Source organism: Myotis daubentonii, chromosome 2, assembly GCF_963259705.1.
Source record: "Myotis daubentonii chromosome 2, mMyoDau2.1, whole genome shotgun sequence".
Lineage (NCBI taxonomy): Eukaryota > Metazoa > Chordata > Mammalia > Chiroptera > Vespertilionidae > Myotis > Myotis daubentonii.
Window position 1 is genome coordinate 36,168,446 of NC_081841.1, and position 24,539 is coordinate 36,192,984.

Genomic DNA, 24,539 nt, shown 5'->3' on the forward strand with positions numbered 1-24,539 from the left:
ACAAACACACACACACACACACGAGGTCCAAATGCACAAAATTCGTGCAAGGGGCTTGGCCCCCGCCACCTTGGCTTTGTCCGGAAGGTAGTCTGGAAGGACGTCTGGTCTAATTAGCATATTACACTTTTATTATTATAGATGAAATCATGTAAACAACTTCAGGGGATTCCTGGAGTCCAAGTTAGAACCATAAGTAACACAGAGTCAGCATTCATGTCCTCAAGTGCTTATTCCTACTTGACCGAGGTCCAAGATACACTTTCAGTGACAGGGTTCTTGTGGGAGGACTGACCACAGGGTAGGGAGACAGCAGAGCCATTTGATGCATTATCATAATCACCCTGACAGCAGCTAATATGCACCCATTGTTCGCTGCACGTCAAACACCTTCAGCATTTTGTATATAATGTCTTACTTAATTCCCTCCTCCAACAACCCTATCAGATCTGTACTATAATTATTTCACTTTAAACTGTGGAAATCGAAGATTAGAAAGGTTAATAACGAGCCAGTCAAACGGCTACAAAGTAATGGCTCCAGGATTCTGATTCATTCTTTAAATCATTTGTCTATTCATTCAAAACATACTTATTAAGTGTAGGCTCAGGCTCAGCCAATATAGTGGTAAACAGAAGCAGACCTCATTGTTTCTAGACCTCAGTTGTTTGTAGACCTAGACTTCATCAAGTTTATAATCTTGGGAGAGGGTATGAGGGCCACAGATACTTATTAGCTAATAAAATTCAAATGATAGAATCTACTCCAGGAGGCCAGGGAAGTCTTCCTTGGAGAAGTCATGCTTGAATCAAGATCTGAAGGAGGGAGAGTGAAGTCGCAGAATGTGTGCAGTCAGAGAGAGCTGCGTGTGGGAAGAAGCCTGGGCAGGAGCAGGCCTCCGGTAAAGACAGAACCCACGGAGGTACTCACTACACTAGGCTTCCTTTCTTTGCATCTTATTTCAAACCAATCAGGGCATGAAGTACCTCTGGTCTGAGGTGCCAATAATTCCACAAAAATATATACTTCAAGTTTATCATTACTACAGAGGACGATTTGCAAGTAGGAAAGTTAACCTCACCTGATACCTCTGAAGTGACTATGCTTTAAAATGTTTGGATCTATATCACGTTCAGAGTAACACATTTATGAACTTTGCAATAATACAGCACAGTAGTAGAAAAAGAGAATATTACAATGTCCATTCCTGGAAGCCTCATTAATCCTGTTGGCAGACAACCAGTTTCTAATGAGTTTTGTTCCCTATCACCAGAGCCAAACTAGGACAGAGGGTAAAAGATGATGTGTGAATAAAGCAAATATGCGTGTCCATATTTCCAAGAACGCATCTGTTCTATAAAGCCAGGTAACCCTTCGGAGTCCAACAGATGAGCCTACAGCCCCATCCAAGCCTCTCCTACCAATGACTGCAAATTATTTATGAAGGGTCTTCTTCATTCTCAAGAATATACTAGAAGCTACAAGTAAATCTCTCATTTTGTTCACAGGGTCATATTTAGAATTCAGAGACTCCTACGGTAGCTTCCAATGGCTATACTTTAAAAAGGTTTATCACCTCTCATAGCTTTTATAGAACTAAACAAAGGGTCCAGCCGACATGGCTCAGTGGTTGAGTGTCGACCTATGAACCAGGAGGTCACGGTTTAATTCCCGGTCAGAGCACATGCCCAGGTTGGGGGCTCAATCCCCAGTGTTCTCATTGTTGATGTTTCTATCTCTCTCTCCCTCTCCCTTATTCTCTGAAATCAATGAAAATATATTTTTTTAAAAAGAACTAAACAAGGAAACATGTTAACGCTCTTTTAAATTTTCACAATCGTATAACTAAGCACAATTCCTTGGCTAAATATATTATCTCATTATAAGTAGTGGCAAGGGGACTTCTGGCGCTTACTTTAAATTAGTAAAATTCTATAGCTGCTAAGCTTTTGCCAGGCTTACCTCGGGGATGCAGTCATCGTGGGTCACCACCCTCACTATGTCGTCCAGGGGCAGAAGGGAATTGCACTTGATTTCCGTGTAGACATTTTTCCCCTCTGTACAAGCTGCCAGCAACTCCACCAGGGTGATGTGGTAGGCCAAGGGGCCACTCTCATCCCCTCGGTCTCTCTCTGAACACATCATATGGAGAAGGATGGGAAATGATGCTCTATCATTGTAAAATATCAGCACATCTTCACCCCCATTTATCAACTGAAATGATAACAAGAGAGTCTACATAGCAGACCAAATATTCATCCTTGCAATTACTGCCAAAGGCTTGTTCTATCGGGAAACGTGTATCTCTTTGCAAAAACCGAGTTAACATTGCAAAAGCAGAACTATACCAAGGCAGGGTGGCGAAAGGATTCTAGTCAGGTGCTCAGAGATCAGTCATGAACTCTACCAAAACCAGCAGGGGGGATATGGGAACGGTGGGTGAGGCAAGAATAAGTGACACAATGATAGTAAATTGTTCATCAGTGAGTTACCCACTGAAATAAAACATGCAAAATATTCAAATAAAGTCACTTCCCTCTACTGCAATGAAAGACTCCAATGTCAAAGCATAGGAAATCTCATAAGTGTACATGTAATAAAGCAGAATAAAATATTCCCGTCTCCTTTAATAGTGACAGCATGGAAAAGCCAGCACATTGAGCCAAATGCAATTCTATAATAATCTGGAAATTCCAGTGTCATGAGCATCAGTAAAGAATAAATGTAAAAGCAGAAATAGGAAAAATAAAGAGAAAAAGGAGGGGGGGGGGAACGAATAAACTCTTAGGATATAAATTTTCCTTCCTCTTTTGTTTATATAATTTTAGTGGAGAATTCTAGTAGGTAGTTTTTTATTGCTCAAAATCCATAATGTATTACTGTCTATATAAGTAGCAAATTTCTAACCCCAATGTGAGATATTTTGGTAGGTAACACACCTTATATAATTTTTTGTTTTATTTAAATTAATAACATTTAAATTGATAAGAATTAGCTTTGAAATTTTGTTGAAAGAGAATGTATATGTGTCAAAAATATGTATTTAAACACAAAACACTTCTTTGTACCTATGAACATTTCATCTTCTAAGTGTCATAAAACTGGCTTAACTATTTGCTGCTTTCCTATTTTAATTATTTCCTTGATAATCATAATACAAAATCATATTAGTTCCCACACACTTCTAGGCAATGAAGAATTAATATAAATGTAAATGTAGATAAGAAAAATGGTAAATATCACAAGTTAAAATGTTCCTTAAAATGTTTAACAACAAAATTTACATTAAAAATTCAAAGCCTTGCCCTGGCCAGTGTGGCTCAGGTGGTTGGGCATTGTCTAGCACACCCAAAGGTTGCCAGTTCAATTCCTAGGCAGGGTCCACATCATACTGTATCAATATAGAAATCACCCTCAATGCAAAAGTTAAGGTACATAGTTGTGCAAATCCCCCCAAACAATATAATCTACTACATCACTTTTTGGTTCCCATGGTTGAAAGATGTCTTAATCCATACAGGCCTTTAGAAAGCCATTAGGTCACAGGGCAATGATTGACCCAAATGGGCTCAAAGAACTCTCAGTTCTCCAACATATCCCTTGGTTCCTAGAGAGTCACTTACTCATTGCATAAATCTCACTCAATTCCAAACATCACAATGAAAATGGCCAAATAAATTCAGTACTTCATTCATTTGGTCTCCATACACATTTAACTTACTCTAAATAGCTAAGTTTTCAATTGTGATAAATCACTGACGAATAACTTCTATGAATTCAATTCCTTTCAAAGCCCTCTGCAAACAGTAGCAGAGAACACCCATTTGAGATTTCAGGAAGCGTGAAAAAGGCACTGGAAAAGCAGAGTTTAACCCATTTTTGTTATACATTGAAAACTTGAAACTATAAAATGTTGTAACTTTCATTCTAAATAATCTACAACATTTTGTAGGATTTTTACCTTTATTTAAAATACACAAATTCATTAAGCAAAAGAAAAGCTCTTAGAAAATTATAAAATCAACTTATGCTACTTAACTAGAGGTAAGCAACACATATTCATGCTTAAGTAGTCATGATTAAATTATTTTCCAGAGTCTTTTTTTTTTCCCTTTCTCTAAATTAACAGAAAACACTTATTTGATCATATTGTTTGAGTGAAGTGGGTAATGTGCAAACCGAGAACATACCTCTGTCATGATCATATCCTGGCATTTCTTCACATATTTACCATCTGCCTTTACAATCGTTTGTAAAAACCTCAGGTATTCCACGTGGCGGCCGTGTGTCTCGATGCAGTGCACAAAATGCTGCACGACTCTCTCGCTAATTTCATTGCACAGATGGTAATTGTTCATGAAGATGTGCCGCATGGTCTCTGCTTCAAGGAGCTAAAGAGAGAGGACCGTGCTCTTGTGATTCTGACAAGGTCAACTTCCTATTCTTCCTATAGTACATAGATGAGCGCCCCTGCCTGTGATCAGTTTTATATTTTATGCAAAACCATAGTAAGCTTTCTGTGCAAGACTTTGACAAAATGCAGCGAGATCACTCACCGTGAAAAGAAATCTGAGCTCACAAACAAATTTAGTTGGAAAAATGAGCTGATTATCATCATGTGGGCAACAGTATACCTGAGAATAATTTAATGATTGGTTATTCAAAGTCAGCTCTTCCTTAGCATCAGCTGATCCACATTTTACAGGGCAGAGTGAACTCTCCCTTTGAGTTGTTCATATGTATCTTACTCATGGCATTGTAGAGTTAGTTCTTTCTTTTTCCTAAAATTAAACTATATACATATAAATAAAATCTTTCAGCTGCAGGTAAATTTTGTGTAATTTTTCAAGTTTCTTTAACTGTTTCCTTAATGGAAATAAAAGATGATATTCACTTTTAGGGCAAGAACCCTTTCCCTATTAGGAAAATAAAAATGAGGTGATGAATAAAATTCTATTCATCAATGCTGCTAAATTAAATTTGATGGACACTTTACTACAAATATTAGAAGTCACTAAAATACTTACACCAGGTGTTAGGAACAAATTCAGATGTTTATGAAGGAGAACTTGATTCTGTGGGTTTCCCCGACAGAAATTCTGCAGGAATGTATGGGCTAGGTTCATTATTTCATTCATCTTTTCATCACTCTGTAAGATAAAGAGTGGCCCATGATACAGAGAAACAAACAGATCAGAACAAAAATACTCTCAAGAAATATGTTCTTTCACACATGCCCTTCTCTTCTCTCTGCCACTGTTTCATACTCGACATTTTCTGTGCCTCTTTTGTTTCTTCACCTCTCCTGGTTATCCCCACAGAACACCTCTCCCCCATTTTCTTGATGTTTCTCGCTTCTTTATTTACCCTATTATCAGTTGTCCTTCACTCTTTCAACCCCCTCTTTGTTTCACCTCCCTTTCTCCCCAACCTTCCTGCCTGCCACTGTGTTTTCCCATCATTGTGCATAGCTGTCTCTTTCTCCTGCCTCTGACTCACATCTCCTCTGCTCCCTCCCTCTCTCTGGGCTCCACATTCTCTCTGGTCCGCCCTTCTCTATTGCACCCTCCAATTCCTCGCATTGCTCTCCTTTCTTGGATTTTCCCTCTTTCCCAGTATTTCTATGTATTTGGATCTTCCTGGGAGTTTTATTTTCTTTCTCCTCTTTCCCCACCTTCTATATCCCCCTCTTTCTCAACCTTCTCCCTTCCCATTGCTTGTCCCACACCTCTTCCTCCTCCTGCTGCCTCTTCTACTCCTCTGCTTCTGTTCCCGTCTTCCTGCCTTGTCCTAGCCTGTTTCTCCTCCATACTTACTTTTCTTTATTCCCCCACCTCTAAATTTCTCTATGCATTTGTGACCTTATCTTCATTCTCTCCTCTTCCCTTCTCTGCTCCTCCTTTTGCTATTAACTTTGTCTCTTATTTCCACCTCTTCCTTTTTCTCTTTGCTTTCTCCCCTACTTTTTCCCACTCTCTCGTTCCTGAGTTGAAGCAAAAAGAATGCAAGGTGAGCCTGGGACATTTTAATGTGCAGAATAGCAAAGAATGATGGGACACGTTAGAGGACAGAGACACTGGCTTACAGGGTTCACTCCCTTCGTTAATTCTGAAACAATCTGAGAATCCAAATAAATAATACTAGAAAACTAGGATAACCCATTGAGAAAAACAACCATCTACAAGTCCATACTGGTAGAAAGAAATAAATGAATAGACTGAAAGTGTGATTAAAAATGGAAATTTAGCCAAGCTGTTGTGGATCCATGGTGGAGTGCCAACCTATGAACCAGGGGGTCAAGATTCGACTCCAAGTAAGGACACATGCCTGGATTGCAGGCAGCCGGTCAGTGATTCTCTCTCATCACTGATGCTTCTCTCTCACTCCCTCTCCCTTCCTCTCTGAAATCAGTAAAAAAAAAAAAAAAAAAAAAAAAAAAATATTTTAAAGGGGGGAATATTTACATAGTTTCAAAGAAACTCTCCACAAAATACTTATTGGTGATAAAGGAACAATGAGTACTTCACAGTGGAGAATCCTGGCAGATGCAACTTCATCAACAAGGGGACAAACCAGAATTGTGTGCCGCCTGACAGGAAGTGGTGGGGAGAACTTTGCGTCACTTCCTTAAGATCCTGCCAAAGCTGCACAACTGAATCTAATCACGAGGAAAGATCAGATGACCCAAAAGAAGGGACAGTCCTCTCAATAGTTGGTCTGCCTTCAAAAATGTCAATGTCGTGAAAGTCCCAGCCATCAGGAGATTTAAATAGACAGGACAGCCCAACAGCACCTATTCCGCAAGTGGATCTTTCTGTCAAGGGGCCACGCATAGGATGATGGGAGTAATGTGAATGGCTTGTGAGGATTAAGTGGCAGCTCAGTGTCAAATTCTTCCCTGATCTGGAAGGCTATCATGTGATTACGTAGAAGAGTGTCCTTGTTTGTAGGAAATACACACTAAAGGGCTTGACGGTGATGGGGAATCAGATCGGAGTCATACTTTCAAATAGCTCAAGGGAAAAAGTTCATTGTAACCTTGCTATACATCTAAAATAGTATCAAAATAATAAAAAAAATTAAAGAAAACAAGTAGCTAAGAACTAACCTTCTCATAGGGTATCTGCAGAAGATCCAGCACCACCGAATGAGCGCCCATATTTTTCAGTAGCCGTTGATGCTGATTCCGACACTTTTTATTCTGTATGCAGAGTTTACTTAGCCGAATCAAAATCTTTTAAAAGAAGAGCAGTAAATATAACAAACCTAACATTTCATATAAAAGCTGCACAAAAATTCTTTACCATGCAAGCATTAACCCACAGAAAAATAGTTAACTTCTGCTAACCTCCTTCACAATCCGGTAGTTATTGCTCTTATTGCTGTCAATCTGAGGTATCCTTGTTCCATCCTGAACTGGACTCAAATTGTTAGATTCCTAAGATAAACACAAATACATATGTTTATGCCATATGTAGCATAGTGATAAATGTATTTATTTTGTAAAAAAATTAATAAATACATTTTGCAATTATTTTGTAATGAATGTATTATTCAACTTAGACATTTCCTTTGTGTTTGTTTGTGTGTTTTTTTAATCCAATACAAAGTTCCTTGGCTTGCATGAGTCATGCTAATTACCATTTCCCAATAACAATCAACTTATAAGATAAGTAAAAGAAAAGTTATTACATATGACATTATCAGTGTATTTCTTTATGCTAAATTTATCAGACAAATCATGACTTTATATTGATTAGAAGAGAAAGAATAGGAAAAGTTCAGGGCATAAAAGTATAATTATATCATCAGGGATGAACTTCAGGGGGGGAAAAGAGTAAAGGAGAATGTAATAATAGCTGAAAAACATTTCAGGAATGGGAAGAAAGAATACCTTAACCCACAAATGCCTTGGCAGGTTACCATGACATCCTTAAAGGCCAACCAAGCAATAACAAAACCATGAAAATGAAGAAAGGAAAATAACATTTATATTAAAAATAATATTTTAAATCAGTAAGTTAATAAAGCTTATTAAGCGGACCTGAAAAAGAAAAATATTATCTATAGCATACAATAAAAAAACAAATATATAGTGTACAGAGTTTAGATATCAAGTATTGGAGTCACCACATGAAAATAAAATGCCTGTTACAAACAACGTAATACATGAACATTTATTAATACCTAATCCCTGCCTGGTATTAGGTAAGGTGAATGGGTCTAAAAGAAATATAAGGTACGGTCCTCCCACAGGAAAATCAGAGTCTACCTAAGAAAACAGAGAAATATAAAAATAAGAGTTTGAACTGAGCAGAATTCACTACTCAGAGAGAGAGGGGAATAGCTATCGCTTTAGACAGCTTTATGAAGGAGGTCAAGTTGAAGCCAAGGTCCTGAAAGATGAAAACCAGTTAAGTATGCAAGATTTGTGGGAGACTGGGAGATACCTGTCAGGTGAAGAAGTCTCCTGAGCCAAAGGCATTGCAGAAAAACAGACATCACAGTGTGCAGAAAGTGGCAAGAATTGACAGTGGATGTTGCAAGAAAGAGTGCAATTAGGCAAAGTAAAGCCTGATTACCGCCCTGATTTACAATATGTACAAAATCACACGTGGTAAAAATGTCAAGTTCAACTTGGGTAAAAAAATAAAAAACACACACACACACCTATATCGATGGTGTTGGGCTCTCTCAGTTAAAGGCGGCGCCAATCTAAACTCAGGAAAAAGCAACAAAAATATATAAAGCCAATAGATATTATTATTATTACTAGAGGCCCGGTGCACAAAAATTTGTGCACTCGGGGGGGGAGGGGGGGTTCCTCAGCCCGGCATGTGCCCTCTAGCAGTCTGGGACCCCTCGGGAGATAACGACCTGCTGGCTTAGGCCTGCTCCCAGGTGGCAGAGGGCAGGCCCAATCCCTAGGTGCAGCCCCTGGTCAGGCTCAGAGCAGGGCTGATTGGGGAGTTGGGGCGCCGCCCCCTGTCATGCACAGAGCAGGGTGGATTGGGAGGTTGCGATGCCACCCTCAGTCATGCTCAGGGTAGGGCCGATTGGGGGGTCGGGCACTGCCCCCTGTCACACTCAAGGCAGGGTCGATGGGGAGGTTGTGGCGCCACCCCCTGTCACGCACAGAGCAGGGCCAATCAGGGGGTTGGGGGGCTGCCCCCTGTCACGCACAGAGCAGGGCCCATCAGGGGGTTGGGGAGCTCCCCCCGTCACTCACAGAGTAGGGCCAATAGGGGAGTTGGCGCACCGCCCCCTGTCACACACAGAGCAGAGCAGATCAGGGGGTTGGGGCGGCGCGTTCTATCACCCACAGAGCAGGGCCGATCAGGGGGTTGGGGCGCCGCCACTCTCACACTCAGGGCAGGGCCGATGGGGAGGTTATGGCTTTACCCCGTCACACACAGAGCAGGGCCCGTGGGGTGGGGGGGTTGGGGCGCCGCACCCTGTCATACACAGAGCCGCAAGGCGATCAGGGGGTTGGGGAGCTCCCCCCTATCAGGCACAGAGCAGGGCCGATCAGGGGGTTGGGCGCCTTCACCTGTCATGAACAGAGCAGGGCGGATAGGGAGTTTGTGGCCCCGCCCCCGTCACACACAGAGCCACAGGGCAATCAGGGGGTTTGGGTGCTGCCCCCTGTCACACTGATCCCGGTGCCAGGAGGCCTCTCAGCTCTGCTGATCCCAGTGCTGGGAGGCATATTACCCTTTTACTATATAGAATAGAGGCCTGGGGCATGGGTGGGGGCTGGCTGGTTTGCCCTGAAGGGTGTCCTGGATCAGGGTGGGGGTCCCCACTGGGGTGCCTGGCCAGCCTGGATGAGGGGATGATGGCTGTTTGCAGCTGGTCACACACCCTTCAGGGTGGGGGTCCCCACTGGGGTGCCTGGCCAGTCTGGGTGAGGGGCTGAGGGCTGTTTTCAGGCTGGGACTGAAGCTCCCAACTGCTCCTTTTTTTCTTTTTTCTTTTTTTTAAATTCTGGGCCAGCTTTAGCTCTGAGGCTTGGCTCCAGCTCTGAGGCCTCAGCTGCTGAAAACAGGTATCTGGTTTGTTTAGGTTCTATAATCGAAACTCTGTATCAACTCCAGCTCTGAGATCCCAGCCTGCTGAAAGCTGGTTTCTGGGGTTTTGTTTAGCTCTTATATTTGTTACAATGTTTGAAACTGCAGGCTCAGAGACCGGCAAGGCAGGCGGGGAATGTTGCAGTCCTCCATCACTGAAGCAAGCAAGCCTCATGTTAGTTTCAAGCTGCCTGGCTGCCAGCCGCCATCTTGGCTGGCAATTAATTTGCATATTGCCCTGATTAGCCAATGGGAAGGGTAGCGGTCGTACGCCAATTACCATGCTTCTCTTTTATTAGATAGGATTATTTCATTTGTACCAAGCTGTTGTTCCTACTCTGTTCCATAACAAATCACAAAGTTAATGCAAACCAAGAAAGAAAAAAACTTTCCTTGCAAGTCAAAGAATGTCGATGAAATATTACAAGCAGAGTGCCTTGATCAACACTGAGTCTTTGCCACTTCTCGGTAAGTTTTGTAATCCTTTTTTGCTTCTCTCCAGGCAACTATTGTCAAAGATGGAGGTTCCCAGCCTGAACTCTACCTTAGCAAGAAACCTCTTAGGCCACTTTTACTGAGCATATGGAAATTGCCTACACTCATTTCCTCTTTCCATCTGAAAATTTCCAGTATCACCCACAAGCCTGACTACCTTCCTTTCTGTGCCTCAGAGAGAAAGAACTCTTGATGCATGGATTTTTAAAATGCCATCTTCCCTGCCTCCTCTCCCTGCTTCCTTCCTATCTCTGTGCACAGGCCGTTTTTACCCTCTACTGATTCTTTCTCATCTCTTTAAAAATATGGCCAAGTTGAGGCCACCCAAGCCCTTGCAGTGATCCTGCCCATTCTGGGAAGTAGTCTTGCATCTCCAATTACTGTTCCCACTAAATTTCTCCAAAGAATAATCTATAACAAATTGTGCTAAAGGTGTTGTACGTGCCAATGACTTTCATTACCAAAACTTTCTCTTAGCACTTGATTTGGCGTTTCACTACCATCTTCTTTAAACCCTGCTCTTTTTGTTTTATTGTGACGTGGTTCTCTTCCAGGTTACCTGCTACCTTTCTGACTACCATGTCTCTTTCATTCAATAGAATTAGAACTGCAAAAAGTAAAGGACATGAACACTGAAAGCCTTCGAAACATCACTGTAGAATTCAGGGCTGTGTCATTTATCTATACAAATAAATTCTAGGAGGAAAATGAAAGCAGTTCAACTCCACGCCAGGTAAATAAGAGAGAAAAACATGCAAGATATTGTCTGTAAGACAATAAACACTAAGTGAATCCTAAAACATTTTAGAAAAAAATGAAAAACTATATATGTAAGTGAAGCCAGTGCAGAGGAGGGAAGGAGTCCAAGTGCTAATACAAATGGAAACTATTTACACAGAGACTGGAGGTAAGAGAATGAGACAAATGGGCTTTCTATTTGATAGCAACAATAATTTATAGTGAGAAGTGCCGGAGACCAAGTCCAGCTGGTCATAACTTCAAGAGTTTCATCAAAAGGTTGATGCGATTTGGGGACTCAACAGGGTTGAGTCACACATGTAGTCACCTGCATCTGGGAATGGCTGAGGGCATTTCCCCAAACCTGAATAGGATACATTAAATAGATTGCGGCTGCCAGACAGCTAAAAGGCATCTTAATCTACATGTTATTGCCTCCTACTGGCCAAACACCTGAACAGCCGTAGGCTAATTCTTCCATTCTGACAATGCTTGTGTATACCCTTTGAAGTGTATATCTCTGCCTGGCCTCAGGACAAATTGTGTTAATAAAAAGCATGGGGTCCTGGGGATGGGAGAACATAAGACCTTAGACTTTAAGACCTTAGAACTTAGCTCCTTTAGCTAAGCTCCTCTGACCCCCAATGCCTTTCAAAATTATATCTCGTCTCTGGACTCTTTATTAGTCTCTGGACTCTTATTTAACATCTACGCACGGCCTTCTCCAGATTCCTGAACCTTTCTTGATGTTGGGATAAGAACCCTGGCAGAGAAGTAGAAATTGCAAAATCTAAAAATATAATTAAATTTCCCTTTCTGATCATAAAAGTGAAAGCTGAATTTTATTTTTTTAATGTTTTTATTGACTTCAGAGAAAAAAAAGGGAGAGGGAGGGAGGACTAGAAACATCAATGATGAGAGAGAATCATTGATCGGCTGCCTCCTGCATGCCTCCTACTGGGGATGAAGCCCGAAACTTGGGCTTGTGCCTTAATTGCAAATCTAGCCAAACCATAAACACCCTGGTTCATGAGTCATTGCTCAACCACTGAGATACACTGGCTGGGTGGAAGCTGACTTTTTTTTTTTAATATTTTATTGATTTTTTACGGAGAGGAAGGGAGAGAGATAGAGAGTTAGAAACATCGATGAGAGAAACATCGATCAGCTGCCTCCTGCACATCTCCTACTGGGGATGTGCCCACAACCCAGGTACATGCCCTTGACTGGAATCGAACCTGGGACCTTTCAGTCCGCAAGCTGACGCTCTATCCACTGAGCCAAACCGGTTTCGGCAAAGCTGACTTTTTAAAAGACCTTATTGCCCTGCTTAGGTGGCTTGGTTGATTGGAGCATAGTCCTGTACACCAAGAGGTTGCGGGTTCAATTCCTGGTCAGGACACATATCTAGGTTACTGGTTCGATCCCCAGACAGGGTATGTACAGGAAGCAACTGATAGATGTTTCTCTCTCACATTAATCTTTCTCTATCTCTCACCCCCCCCCCCTCTTCTTTTCTAAAATCAATTTTTTAAATATCATGTACATTTTTCTCTAGAAGAGAAGAAATATTAAAGAAAACCAATTTTGTACCACAAAGCAGGATTAAGATATTACCAAGTCTAAAGACTGACAAAGCTCCTAAGGTAGAAAAGAGAGCTTTTGGATATATGTCAACTTAAAAAACAAACAAACAAAAAACACACAGTTAAAAGAAAGGGAAACCTTTGGCAGATATATTCAAGTCTATTTTTCAAACAATGACCTAAAGAAAAAGCAACTGTCTTGTTTTAAGAAAAGTAATCTCACACAAAGCTCATACTACATTAATCTCATACTACATTACAAAAAAGCTCTTTAGTTCAACCTAGGGGAGGATATAGACAATGCTAACCTCTATAAGTATAAGAATTATGAAGAATAAACATTTTGATTAAAAATTGCCAGCAGTCTACAAAAGGAGTCAACACTGGAGAATTCAATAAACAGCCCCTTTTAATTTTAGAAAATAATTTAATGTAATTAAACTGAACACCAATATGGACCCACAGAACATCTGGATGACTCCAAAGCAGTAATTAGGGGAATTTAAGAAATACGTAAACTATATAACCATGGCTAAGTTTTGTTTTCTTATTTTGATGCCCAAATGCTCCAAGTTGAAGGTGTTCCAAGAGTTTTCCTCCACAAAGAGGAGAAATTGGTTGTATTTTATATCTTATACAACTTTCGTCCTAGGTCAGTGGACAAATCTACAAAGCCCTGGCTTTATTCTAATGACAAAATACTAGTAAGGTGGAAAGTGTAGAGGTGTAATTTGATTCAAAGTCCTAAGGCTGAGTAGGCTCCAAAAAAGTGTGCAATACTAAGAACAGTGGCATGCTTATAGATATCCAAATTTTCCTTTTGACAACAGTGATGAAGAAAAATGACTGCACTCCAAAAGTCCTTGTACTTTATTGTAATTGCCTTCTATCATCTGGAAGAATTTAATTTTATTTCCTCTAATGCAATATGGAAAACTACTTAGTTAAGTGATTTTAGAGAGGCAGCTAGATTTCTAACTGCATAGTATATACTGTAACATAAAGTAGTAGTAGATTCAGAAACAATACATCAAGAATACTCTAGAAGGATCTAGAATTTTCTAGAAGAGTCTGCAAACTGGAAAGGCAGCAGGATTCTAGGTGAAGACTCAAAGAGTGAATACCTAATCAAATGTTGGATCTTATTACGAATTCCATTTACAATTTATTTTGCATCAGACAAGGACACTCATATATCAAGAGTAAAACGATACAAGAAAATAATACTGTGTGAACTATATAATGAACTAAATATTGGCACCAATTAATGGAGCTCCATCTCCTTCATTTAAACAAGGGAAATCATGCTTTTAAGAAAGAACTTTCCAAATCCAACAATGTAGGACTGCCCGCACCTGCAGCTGGATGATTCAAATAGCTTAGTGCATGTCTTCTCCTTGTCCCCACCACACTGAAGTTAAAGGATGACCCTCCTCACAGGACTGGAAAGCATTTTGCTCACCATCTGAATCCTTGGCCTTCTCTTTCTGTAACCTCTATTCAACCGAATTCAGAGGCGTCATTTACCAATCACTCTCCTCCCAACTTCAGATGTCAAATATCTTCCCTTCCCCTGCCCACCTCCCTCCAAAACATAAAAAAAAATCTAATAATCAGTCTTTTGGATGTGATTGACCAAACAGATTATAATTTAATTGAAGCTCTTATAATAAATGTCACCTCCTTCAGATAACCTCGTTGTGGGATGACTAGGTATTTTTTCTCCTGCCATCTAAGAGTAACATCATGTAACAGGCATTTAGGGAGATATCCAGAGTGTTGTAGAAGCCCAAAAATTACCCTTAATCTACTTATCTGACCTTTCATGTGAAGCTAATAATCCTGGCTCATGGGTGAGTTTCTGTTTCCCTGGTTGGCACCTAAGGGTGCTTGAAGACTTGGCCTGAGATCTACAGTGCACAGAAGAGGCTCTGTCCACCATTCCTAGTAGATAATTTCCCTCCAGACATCACTCAACTCAGGCCCAAGTCCCTTCTCTTCCAGAGGGTAAATACATATTCCTAACCTTATCCCAAACCTGTTTTCCCTTCCCAACACAAATACAGTATTAGTATTTTTTTACTCATTTGATGTCATGTGAATGAGTATTTAATAATGGTTAATCAGAGGTCCTAGAAAACACCCCTTTATCCTTGACTATCTGTATCTCTGGTACATACGGTAACAAGAAAGTATGTGCTACTGGCGTGTATTATTTGCTTAGAGAGATAGTGGGAAAATAAAGACTAGACTAATGATAAGTATGTTCGATGTAAATGAATAGCTGTTTTCATAAGAATATAATTATAACACAGACATCCATTATAAAACAGAGATGTACAACACTTTTTATATAATACTTTTTACAATATTTGTATACTACAATATATAATACTCTTTAATATAATACTTGCCACTATTACATAAAATGTAGAAAGGACGGGCAACCCTTTAGTCAGCAGGGTGACTTAGAAGCACTGTACAGGAAATAAAAACAAGGATATAATAGAGCTCACAGAGACTATGTCTGGTACCTGATATGTGAATGGAAGAAGCTTCGCTGGTCACATTCATATGATAGCCCACACCAACGTAGCTGTGAGAGGGCGTTAGATGCACAGAATGTGGGAAAAAGGAATCAGCACCTTCTTTTAGACTCACTGTTTAGCAAGAAAATATTGCAGAAATATTTATACTTCACCTAATGATATTTGTTCTGATTTGAATGAATCAACTTCCATAGTTTCCTTATAAGCCATTTTCTGAGGAAAAGAAACCATATAGGAACTTTAATCCTTATTAACAACTTATAATAAATTGAGAACAAATAGCAAAGTAGAAAAAAAATACAAGTCAGATAGTTTATGCTAAAACAGCATTAATTTAATGTAAGCCAAAAGGCAAGTGGGGAAAGATTCTTATAGTGGAAGTAATTCAAAGAACCAAATTCATATAAAAATTCACATTACAACCAAATAGAATGAAGATGTGTAAAGTAACATTTGGCGCAAAATAAAAAATTAGTTTTCAGACCCATGTCTTGTGAAAGGCCTTATTAACTGATACTCATCTTTAGCAATTAACTAAGGTAGCTTTAGCTCAGGCATAAAGGACAGGAGTATCTAATCTAATAAAAGAGAAACATGCAAATTGACTGTAACTTCACTATGCCCCAAGCCACGCCCACCAGCCAATCAGAGCGACTATATGCAAATTAACCCAACCAAGATGGCGGCTGGCAGCCACAGAGCTGGAGCAAGCAGGAGGCTTGGTTGCCCCGGCAATGGAGGAAGCCAAGCTTCCCACCTACCTGGACAGCTGTGGCCTCCGCTAAAGGCAACAAAGTTACAATTATAGAAGATAAATAAATCCCAGACACCTGCTTCCAGCCAGTCTCCACTGGGGGCTTGGGTGGCTGGGGGCCATGGCCAGCCTGCAAACAGCCATCAGCCCCTCACCCAGGCTGGCCACGCCCTCATGGGGTGAGGGTCCCTACTGGGGGCCTTGGTCAGCCTGAAAACAGCCATCAGCCCCTCCCTCAGACTGGCCATGCACCCCAGCAGGACCCCCCACCCTGAAGGGGGTGTGGCCAGCCTGAAAACGGCCCTCAGCCCCTCACCCAGGCTGGCCAGGCACCCCAGCGGGGACCTCCGCCCTGATCTGAGACACCCTTCAGGGCAAACCAGCCAGCCCCCATCCATGCACCAGGCTTCTATCCTATATAATAAAAGGGTAATATGCAAATTGACCCTAACAGCAGAACAACTGGGAATGACTGGTCACTATGACACACACTGACCACCAGGGGACAGATGCTCAATGCAGGAGCTGCCCCCTGGTGGTCAGTGCACTCCCACAGGGGGAACTCCGCTCAGCCACAAGCCAGGTTGACAGCTGCCACTATAGTGGTGGTGATGGAAGCCTCTCCCGCCTCCTTAGCAGTGCTAAACATGTCAGACTGCAGCTTAGGCCTGCTCCCCGCTGGCAAGTGGACATATCCTGAGGGCTGCCGGTCTGCCAGAGGGATGTCTGACTGCCTGCTTAGGCCCAGTCCCCCAGGGAGCAGGCCTAAGCTAGCAGGTGGACATCCCCCGAGGCCGGACTGAGGATCCCCCTGCCCCGAGTGCACAAATTTTTGTGCACGGGGCCTCTAGTATGTCATATAAACAAGTAAAATATATGATGAGTTCTGAGGCAAAAAATAGAAAACAGAGACAAGAAAATAAATCCCATGAAAGGAAAACTCAGAAAATCACTCTCCAAAATTAATGGATAAAAGTTCTTTGTGCAATTACGATAGCATCCCTCAACCAGATAGTGTAGGAAGAGCTGTCTAAAACTCATGGATGTTTCTGGACCAAGTCATGAAGGTTAGACATTCTACCAGTTACTTTCATCACGAGTCTGTCAATCACAAGTTTTGCCAAAGAAACAAAGTTCATACAGAACTATTTCCTGCTGTGCAGAATCCAAGTACTAACACTTGGGAAAGCACAATTTTCTTTCAAGATATCCTTCTAGAATCTAGAGGGACCTGCCTCCTTGCCTGTTTGCTTCATCAAAGAAAAAGGATCAGATGTGGTAGGCAAAAAATGGAAACCAGTCTTTACTTTTAAAGAGTAATGGGGCCCAAGCCGGTTTGGCTCAGTGGATAGAGCGTCGGCCTGCAGACTCAAGGATCCCAGGTTCGATTCCGGTCAAGGGCATGTACCTTGGTTGCAGGCACATCCCCAGCAGGGACTGTGCAGGAGGCAGCTGATAGATGTTTCTCTCTAATTGATGTTTCTAACTCTCTATCCCTCTCCCTTCCTCTCTGTAAAAAATCAATAAAATATATATTTTTAAAAAAAAGTAATGGGATATGTACCATCAGTAAAAGAAGGTGTGGCTAGGGAGAAATAGAAAAACAAAACAAAACAAAATGAAGAGAAGGGAAGAAAAGGAGAAAAGGAAAGGAATTAAATTCATTCTCTCACTAAGATAAATCTGCAAACTAAAATTCAAGTGCCTCTGAGGAAAGCTGGTGTTCAGAAAGAACACAAAACACTCAACAATGAGATTGTATCATTAAATGCAAACAATCAGGAACTCTTCTGAAAGGACTTTTAAGTAGAAGGCTGTTTAAAATCATCATATAAAGTGAGAAATACTACTTCTCACCCCAGGTGGGTCCCCCTGGTTGCCACATGCCCAGGATACTCCACAGCATCACCCAGCATAGATAAAGAACAACTTTATTGGGAAAGGGGAAATACAAGCTGAATGTCAACAAGAGTAGAGAAGGCATGTATCCCCCTTCTTTCCATCATCCCAAAAAAGGTGCTGAGCACTCTGCTCAACAGGAGTATGGGTCTAGATTTCTGAGGAGCTGCGCCCATACCCCCACCTCATTGAAATTCTTCAGGGCAAGTCGGAGAGTAACCTATCAATCAAGATAGGTTACCAGGCTTGGCACCAGGCTCTCTGGAATTGATCAGGTACTCCAGCTATGGACCCACAGGAATTGGACTGCTCCTCCTGAAGGGCAGAAGCCACAGGTCCCATCAGAAACCAAATTAGGGTACAGCCTCTTGGAAGAGAAGATAACCACCCCACTTCCACCCCCAACCCCCCCCACACCCCACCCCCACCCCCCCACACACACATGCACTCACAAAACCAGTCTGGCCAGCTTGTTGTCCAGACAACCCAGGGTGAGCCCCTGGGGATATTTTTTTCAGTTCATTTTATTCCTTACATCACACATCCGTTAAAAGAGCAAAAAGTTATGAAGCAAAACACAGCAGATATAAATCTAGAATGCATGAATATGACAAAGAATCTATTGGAAACCCTGAAAACAAAAATACCAGTATGTATTGTCTTTGAAGTAAAAACTAGGTAGGTGGTTTAAACATCAGACTTTAGATCAGTGAGAGAGTGTTGTGTTTTTGTTAAAGAAGCAGGAACCACACATAGGGATTACAGATGTGAGATAAATATAGATATATCCATATAGGCACAATCACTGTGAAGAAAAATTAACAGCCAAAACAGATAACATGAGTGGGCACTTCTTTAAGAAGCACTGTGATACCCAAGTGGCCTGCTTCTCAATCCTTAATTAAGAGGTGGATGAACATGAAGGGCAATCCTGACTTAACCCACTCAGATACAGTTTCCGAAGTTAATCCCTCCTTCCTATATTTAGAAGTCAACATGTATTTGAATGTGATGAATTAGTAATGCTACTGATACTGCCAACTTGCTATACTCTAGCTTTTAAGCTTTCAGCAATGATGGTATAGTCTTTAGTCCCTGGAAGATATGTTTAATAAAAGAAAACACTATAATACACAAAAACACAATGGATTCATTATATGACCAAATCCATCCCATCCTCCTATTTATAAGAGATCAAGTACAGTAATGGGATCATTTTGGACCATATATGAGATTTGTTCATAGATGGACCATAAATTCACATTTATTGCCCAGAGTAAACACAACTTATCACTGAGGGGGGAAAAAAAACACACAACACTTTTATGTTATTGGAAACATTCTTTTATGACTAAAATGAAGAACCAAATTAAGTTATCTGGTCTTCTGATATCTAAGCAGGCACCTCGTTACATTAGTATGAGCTGTTTGAAAACAATGTCAATCATCCTGTGTTTAGAGCCTTTGTAAGGGTTTACTACACAACAAAGGATGATTATCTGTATGACCTGCTAGAGAGCTGCCTGCGACTGGCTGTTTCCATTCAGATTGTGACATATTTCATCCTGTTGACAATAAACTTTCACTGTCTTTGGCAGTTGGTTCATTGCAGAACATGGATTGTTTGGCTGTGTACAAGTTAGTAACTCTGTAGTTTCGCACTTCTTTTCACCTAATATTCATCAATTATAATGTTCTATTCTCCTGGCTCTTCAATCCACCTACTTGTATACAGCCACTTCCCTGGCTCATGCTTACATAACCTCACACCTGAACGTGGACAAGAGGCTCCTAATTGGTCCCCACCCCTCGTCTCCTGTTCTGCTGAACCACCCTGGGTTCTGCCAAACCATTTCCTAGACAGTCTACTCCCCTCCCTACCCAAGAATCTTCAAAGGCTCCCAAATTCCAGTTATTTCAAATACATTTAAATCACTTATTCTTGCTGAACTCTGCTTCTCTTGTTACTATTTTTGAATCCATTAGCTAAGTAAATCCTCCCAATCCTTCCAAGTAGGGAAGCCTTCTCCATGCAGCCAGGCCTACAGTGGCCTCTCCCTCTCCTATACTCCACAGCTCAGTATTGAATCAAACGTTACATCATACTGTTTTAAGGATCCATTCTGTGTGCTCATTCTTTGACACCAAGAGTCAAATCTCGAATATGAGACTTGATTCCAGATATCAAACTTGAAGAAGGGAAATGAGAAATTCAGGTGTGTACAGAGGCAAGGAGGCATGATGGTGCGCAGACTGAAATAGCACTTTAAGCAGAATGTTCAAAACAAAGATTTTTGCTCTGGGGAAACTTGACAGCAATCAAGTAGAGGAAGTTCAGACGGGGCTGACATTGCCTCAAACCCGGCATCAGAGAACAGACATTACAAGGATAAATACAGGGGCTGGATATAAAAGAGAGTTTTCCACTGTTGAGAACTGTCGAATATAGAATATGACAAAGTAGGAGTTGTACAACACTTCTGAGTGATAGATAAAATATTTAAAATATCTTTGAGTTAAGAGAAGGAAGCAATTGGAGGCCAGAAAGACATCAAATTTTCAAAAGCGTTATCAAACACTGGATTTAATTTTGGCCTTGATGGCATCAGTCTGTACCTGATAACCTGGACACTGAGGTTGTTGCTGTTGTTTAAAAATTTTTTAATGATTTTGTTTAGAGAAAGAGAGAGAGAGACACACTGATATCAGAGCAAACATCGATCACTCCCCCTACCAGGGATGAAGCCCGCAACCCAGGCATATGCCCTGACTGGGAATCAAACAGGCGACGTTTCAGTGCACGTAATGATGCCAAACAAACTGAGCCACACTGGCCAGGCCTGGACACTGAGTTTTAATATGTCTCATACACACACACAAGGAAAGGAAGCAAAGCCTGGTTCCCAAGCAAGATGGAAGGTCTGATCAGAGAGCCTGCCTTGGAACCAGGAATACCTAAAGGAGACACCTACAGAGATAAAGCAGGGGAAGATGGGTCCACAGAAGAGCAAAGGAGCACGTCTTGGATTTGGCCTGGCAGAAGCCATAGAAACAGGCGTGGGGAGAATAACTCTCCTGAGCTCCTATATACAAAGACAAGCCCACTTATCTCAAGGTTGGGACTAGCATTCCCAATAAAGGAGCCCTAAATTCCCAAGCCAAAAACGTTGTTCCATATGGTTACAAAACTTATTTTAAAGTGCCTCACAGGTGCAGCGGAAATCTTCTCTGGATTAAACATAAGCCTCAGAGGCATTCCACATATAAAGTTCTAAAGAATCTAAATTCATAATATTTCTAAATTACTAAATATCTAAGTAAACACATTCCCAAGGACTTCTGCAATAATAGCGAACTTAAACCTGCAAATGGCCCTCTATTACAAAACTACTAGATCCTAGATATATAACCTATTTTAAGTACATTTCTAGATTCACAGAAAATAAAGGATGACCCCCAAAGAGCCCACCCTCCATCTACAAAGGAAAAAAAAATGTAACCTGAAGCCAGATCAGAGAGGTCCAAGCTGCAAGGTAACATAAGTTTCCCTGAAGGCAAATGTCAATACTACTAGCTCTGTAAGCCAGAGAGTAAGTTTACTCTGAGCAAGTGCCATATTTGAGGAGCTCACCCAGACCACTGCCTTCTGACTTGGTCTCAGGCTAGCAGTGCCCCCTGGCCACAGCCATAGGCCATCACAGATACTCTAAGGAGGAAAGCATGCCAGATTTCAACCTCCAGGTCTGAAGTCAAAGACAGGAGCTCAATGTCTACTCAAATGTTTAGAGCTGCTTTACTCAAAATTGGAAGCAACCAAGATGCCCTTCAATAGATAAATGGATAAACAAACTGTAGTACATCCAGACAAGGGAGTTCTTTCAGTGATAAAAAAGAAAAATGAACTAGCCAGTTATAAAACAGGGGTGGGGAACCTTTTTTCCCCGCCAAGGGCCATTTGAATACTTATAACATCTTTCGCAGGGGAATACAAAATTATCAACTTAAAAATAAGCCTGCTATATTTGGTCAAACATTTAATTAACTCACCCCTAATGCCCTGGCAGGGCCAGACCAAATGATTTTGCAGGCCTTATATGGCCCACAGGCCATATGTTCCCCATCCCTGTGTTAAAAGGAGATGGAAGAACCTCAAATGTCTATTAGTAAATGAAAGAAGCCAGTCTGCAAAAAGCTATATACGGTATGACTGCAACTATATGAAATTCTGGAGAAGGCACAACTACAACGGGACTAAAAATTATCAGTGGTGCCCTAGCTGGTCTGGCTCAGTAGATAGAGCATCAGCCTGTGGACTCAGGGTCCCAGGTTCGATTCTGGTCAAGGGCACATGCCTGGATTGCGGGCTTGACCCCAGTGGCGGGGTTGTGCAGGAGGCAGCTGATCAATGATTCTCTCTCATCATTGATGTTTCTATCTCTCTCTTCCTCTCCCTTCCTCTCTGAAATATATATATATATATATGTTTTGTTTTTTTTTTAATGTATCAGTGGTTGCCAAGGGTTCATGAGGAAGGACAAATGGAAGAGCAGAGCAGACTTTCAGGGCAGTCTAACACCGTAATGGTGGATAAATGACATGTATTTGTCAGAAGCCATACAATTGTTCAACACAAAGAGTGAATCTAAAGTAAACTATGGACTTTAATTAATAATAATGTGTCGATATTGGCTCATCAATTGTAACAAATATACCAAACCTAGGTACATTAATAACAGAGGAAATGGGGAGAATCATTAATATATGGGAAAGTTCTGTATTTTCTGTACAAGTTTTTTTCTAAATCTGAAAATAAATTCTATTTTAAAAAATATATATATAAGCTCATTTCAAAGATGACCAAAAATATAATGAAGTGAGAATCATAAGAAACTCTCAAATAATTTAGATTATGGAATTATTACATATAGGCTATAAAAGATCCTTATGTAATCACAAAAATAGCAAGCAACAAAATGTGGTTGTAAATGACCAAAGATATTTGAAAAAAATATTATTTCAAGTATGAAAAATATAATTGCTGGAACTTAAAAGTCAATAGGTGGAGTAATTGGCCAATAAGACATATCTAAGTAGATTCATATGACTCTAAAGAAATTTTTCGAATTCAGAACAAAGTCCCATGTAAGGGAAATATAAAAAGAAAACTAGTAGATCTGGAGGCAATAACAAGGTTTAATATACATTTAGTTAGAGTTTCAGAATTAAAGCCAGACACTAGTCTACAGACAGCAAACTTCTCAACAGAAGCAACAAAAAGCCAGAAAACATGCATTACTATAACCAGAAGTCAAAGAATTCTCAACTGATGAAAGTGTTTTGTTCCTAGTAAAACATATTGTGAAATATATAGCATCTAACAAAATATATCGCATCTAATAAAATAGCCTTTTAATACATATAAAATAAAAATCAATAGAACTACAAGAGAAATTTTATAAACCTACCATTGTAGTAGAAAATATCAGTAAATCTCAGTAACTGATATGTTAAGAAAACAAAAATAGTAGTAAATAGACAGATGATTTAAGCACAATATATAAGGAATCCTGCACTCATTCCTTCTCAAGCCACATAGAACATTTACAAAACTTAATGGTATAATGGGCCAAAAGCAAGTCTCAAAAAATTTTGGAGAACTGATATCATCATAACCAGATTTTCTTGCCACCATTAATTAAGAATTCAATAACAAACAAAAAAAATTTACCTATACATTTGGAAAATTTTAAATTCACTTCCAAGTGATTCTGGGCCAAAGAAGAAAGCATAATGGAAATGTTTAAATATTTAATGCTGAACAATAATAAAAATACCATTTGTCAAAATTTCTGGAAGGCAACTTCTTAAAGGAAAAATATACCATTAAATTGTTTTAAAGTCTGAAAAGCATGCCAACATAAAAGGTTAGAGAATAGTAGAATAACTATATAATAAAATAGCAACCAAATCCAGAAGCTTAACAAAGCCAAGAGCAGGTTCTTTAAACAAGATAAATAAAATAGATAACTGTGATAAAATTGAGGCACAGAAAAGAAAGGAGACAAAATAAATAATATGAAGAATGAAAAGGTGGTAGGAAGCTACAGATATAGGAGATAATGAAAGACTATGAATAAATAATAGCAATAAATTTGAAAACATGTGACTTAAAATATATCACTGGTCCAAAATAGAAGATTTAAATGAATTTATAAGCATTAAAAATAATTAATCTGCAATTAAAATCATCCCCCAAACTAAATCCAAGACCCAGGCAGATTTACAGACAAGTTTAACCAAACATCCACAGAACAGATCATTCCAATCTTACACACAAAAAATGGTAATATTTTGCACCTTATTTGTTCAATGGAACTAGTCTAAACCTGGCAGGAACAGTACAAGAAAGGAAAATTACAGACCAATCTTACTGACAACATAGATGTAA

At 40.3% G+C, this 24,539-nt stretch overlaps 1 protein-coding gene across 8 annotated transcripts in view; it reads right to left on the bottom strand.

Moving 5' to 3' along the window:
- Window positions 1-24,539, bottom strand: part of ITPR2 (inositol 1,4,5-trisphosphate receptor type 2) — a 439,774-nt gene that overhangs the window by 232,437 nt on the left and 182,798 nt on the right. For 7 of the 8 annotated variants that reach the window (XM_059682415.1, XM_059682412.1, XM_059682413.1 and 4 more), the window contains 5 exons: window positions 7,349-7,438; window positions 7,109-7,234; window positions 5,028-5,150; window positions 4,191-4,391; window positions 1,963-2,235 (listed from right to left, as the gene is read on the bottom strand). In XM_059682415.1, coding sequence (XP_059538398.1) covers window positions 1,963-2,235; window positions 4,191-4,391; window positions 5,028-5,150; window positions 7,109-7,234; window positions 7,349-7,438 — 813 coding nt within the window. The remainder of the gene's footprint in view (window positions 1-1,962; window positions 2,236-4,190; window positions 4,392-5,027; window positions 5,151-7,108; window positions 7,235-7,348; window positions 7,439-24,539) is intronic. The other variant, XM_059682414.1, reaches the window with a different exon arrangement.